This window comes from Odocoileus virginianus, chromosome 20 (genome assembly GCF_023699985.2).
Source record: "Odocoileus virginianus isolate 20LAN1187 ecotype Illinois chromosome 20, Ovbor_1.2, whole genome shotgun sequence".
Classification (NCBI taxonomy): domain Eukaryota; kingdom Metazoa; phylum Chordata; class Mammalia; order Artiodactyla; family Cervidae; genus Odocoileus; species Odocoileus virginianus.
Window position 1 is genome coordinate 45,404,203 of NC_069693.1, and position 1,458 is coordinate 45,405,660.

The 1,458-nt window shown below is 54.6% G+C and overlaps 1 protein-coding gene across 4 annotated transcripts in view; it reads left to right on the forward strand.

The window, feature by feature from the left end:
• Window positions 1-1,458, forward strand: part of FANCA (FA complementation group A) — a 39,869-nt gene that overhangs the window by 36,852 nt on the left and 1,559 nt on the right. For 2 of the 4 annotated variants that reach the window (XR_011482254.1, XM_070451374.1), the window contains exons 38-41: window positions 172-234; window positions 530-632; window positions 989-1,064; window positions 1,200-1,353. Coding sequence is in view for 3 of the 4 variants with exons in the window: in XM_070451374.1 (XP_070307475.1) it covers window positions 172-234; window positions 530-632; window positions 989-1,064; window positions 1,200-1,353 (396 nt within the window). In the remaining variant the exon portion in view is untranslated. Of the gene's footprint in view, window positions 1-171; window positions 235-529; window positions 633-988; window positions 1,065-1,199; window positions 1,358-1,458 lie in introns of all 4 variants that reach the window. The other 2 variants (XM_070451376.1, XM_070451375.1) reach the window with 2 other exon arrangements.

Sequence of the window (1,458 nt, forward strand, 5' to 3'; positions counted from 1 at the left end):
ATTGTCTTAAGAGCAACTGGAAATTTTATTCCTGTGAAGATCCCCCTAAAGATTTCTAACCTAGGTCTGTAAAATGCTCAATTAGTGAGGAATGTTTTTTACTTATAGTTACTGTCAGGGAACAGAATACAGGTAGTCTTATGTTGTGAGTGGATGTTTTTTTATTTGTAGCTGTTTGTTTCCCTGTTTTTCTTTTCCTTGATGGACCTGCTGTCTTCATATCTGATTCCACAGGTAAGTCAGACCCTCTCCCACATTGGACAGGTTGGTGAGCCCCTGCCCTCAGGGCGCCTGAAACCATGGATCCCCATTTCCCTGCAGACCTCTTAAGTTAGGTCTCTTGAGCAGGGGAGGCGTGGTACCTTTGGGGCAAAAGCTTTCTCAGGAGAGAAAACCCCAGGCCACGGGCCTGCCTTGTGGGGTCTTCCTTCAGACCCTGCACCCTGAGGGTCTGTGCAGGGCCCCAGGTAGACACCCCCTCCTTGTCCGCTGTCATCTTTGAGTTCTCCTGTTCTTCTGTGGGTCACAGGCTGTTAGCTCCCTGAAGGCTCTGGACATCTGTGCGGAGATCTTGGGGTGTCTGCAGAGGAGGAGGATTTCCTGGCTGCTGGTCTTTCAGCTGACGGAGGCGGGTGAGAAATCCAGAGGCTGCCAGCCATGTCTGTGCTGGCCCCCAGCCCTCTGCCAGGAGCAGGTCAGACTTCAGCCAACTCCTTAGTCCTTCTCTTCAGAAGCAACTTTCAAATGGTTACACAGGAGCCTTCCTTGGGGCTCACTTTAAAAATTCGTTTTTGCAACTTTATGTTCTTGCTTAAGTATGCAGACTCATTTAATAATTTAGTGGAGCCCTGGGATTTCAGGGACCCGGCCCCCACCCCCTAGTCTGTGGCGTGAGGTCACTGCCCCTGGGTCAGCACGCACACGATTCCTGGAGACCCTGACCCTATGGGAGGCCCCTGCACTGCTGACAAGCCCCTCGGTTTTGCAGATGTCCCCTTGGGGCGCACCCTCCTCAGCCTGGCCCCCGACCACCAGATCAGGCTGCTGCCAGTCGCCTTCTACAGGTAACCCTCAGGACCTGAAGGTCAGGGGAAGGACAGCAGGGGTCCCTCAAGACAAGAGAGGCTGCGCCCCTGCTGCCTGCCACCAGCCTCAGACGTGTGAGGTCAGGTCACCTGACACCTGTGTCTGCCTTTTAGCCTCCTTCCCTACTTTGACAAGGATGCCCTCCTCACAGAAGATGCCTTCCTGCACGTTGCTCTCAACATGTACCTGAAGCTTGTTGGCCTCTTTGTGGCCGGGGAAACTGGTGCAATCTGGACTTTGGCCCGTGGTGGGGAGCTCCCGACCCAGGCAGGTGCAGGGCCAGGCCCATCTCCAGACAGACCGGGGTGACGCTCCTGGCACAGTTCACAGCTGTGGGGATCCTGACCTTGGCTCTGCCCATCTTCTTTCCAG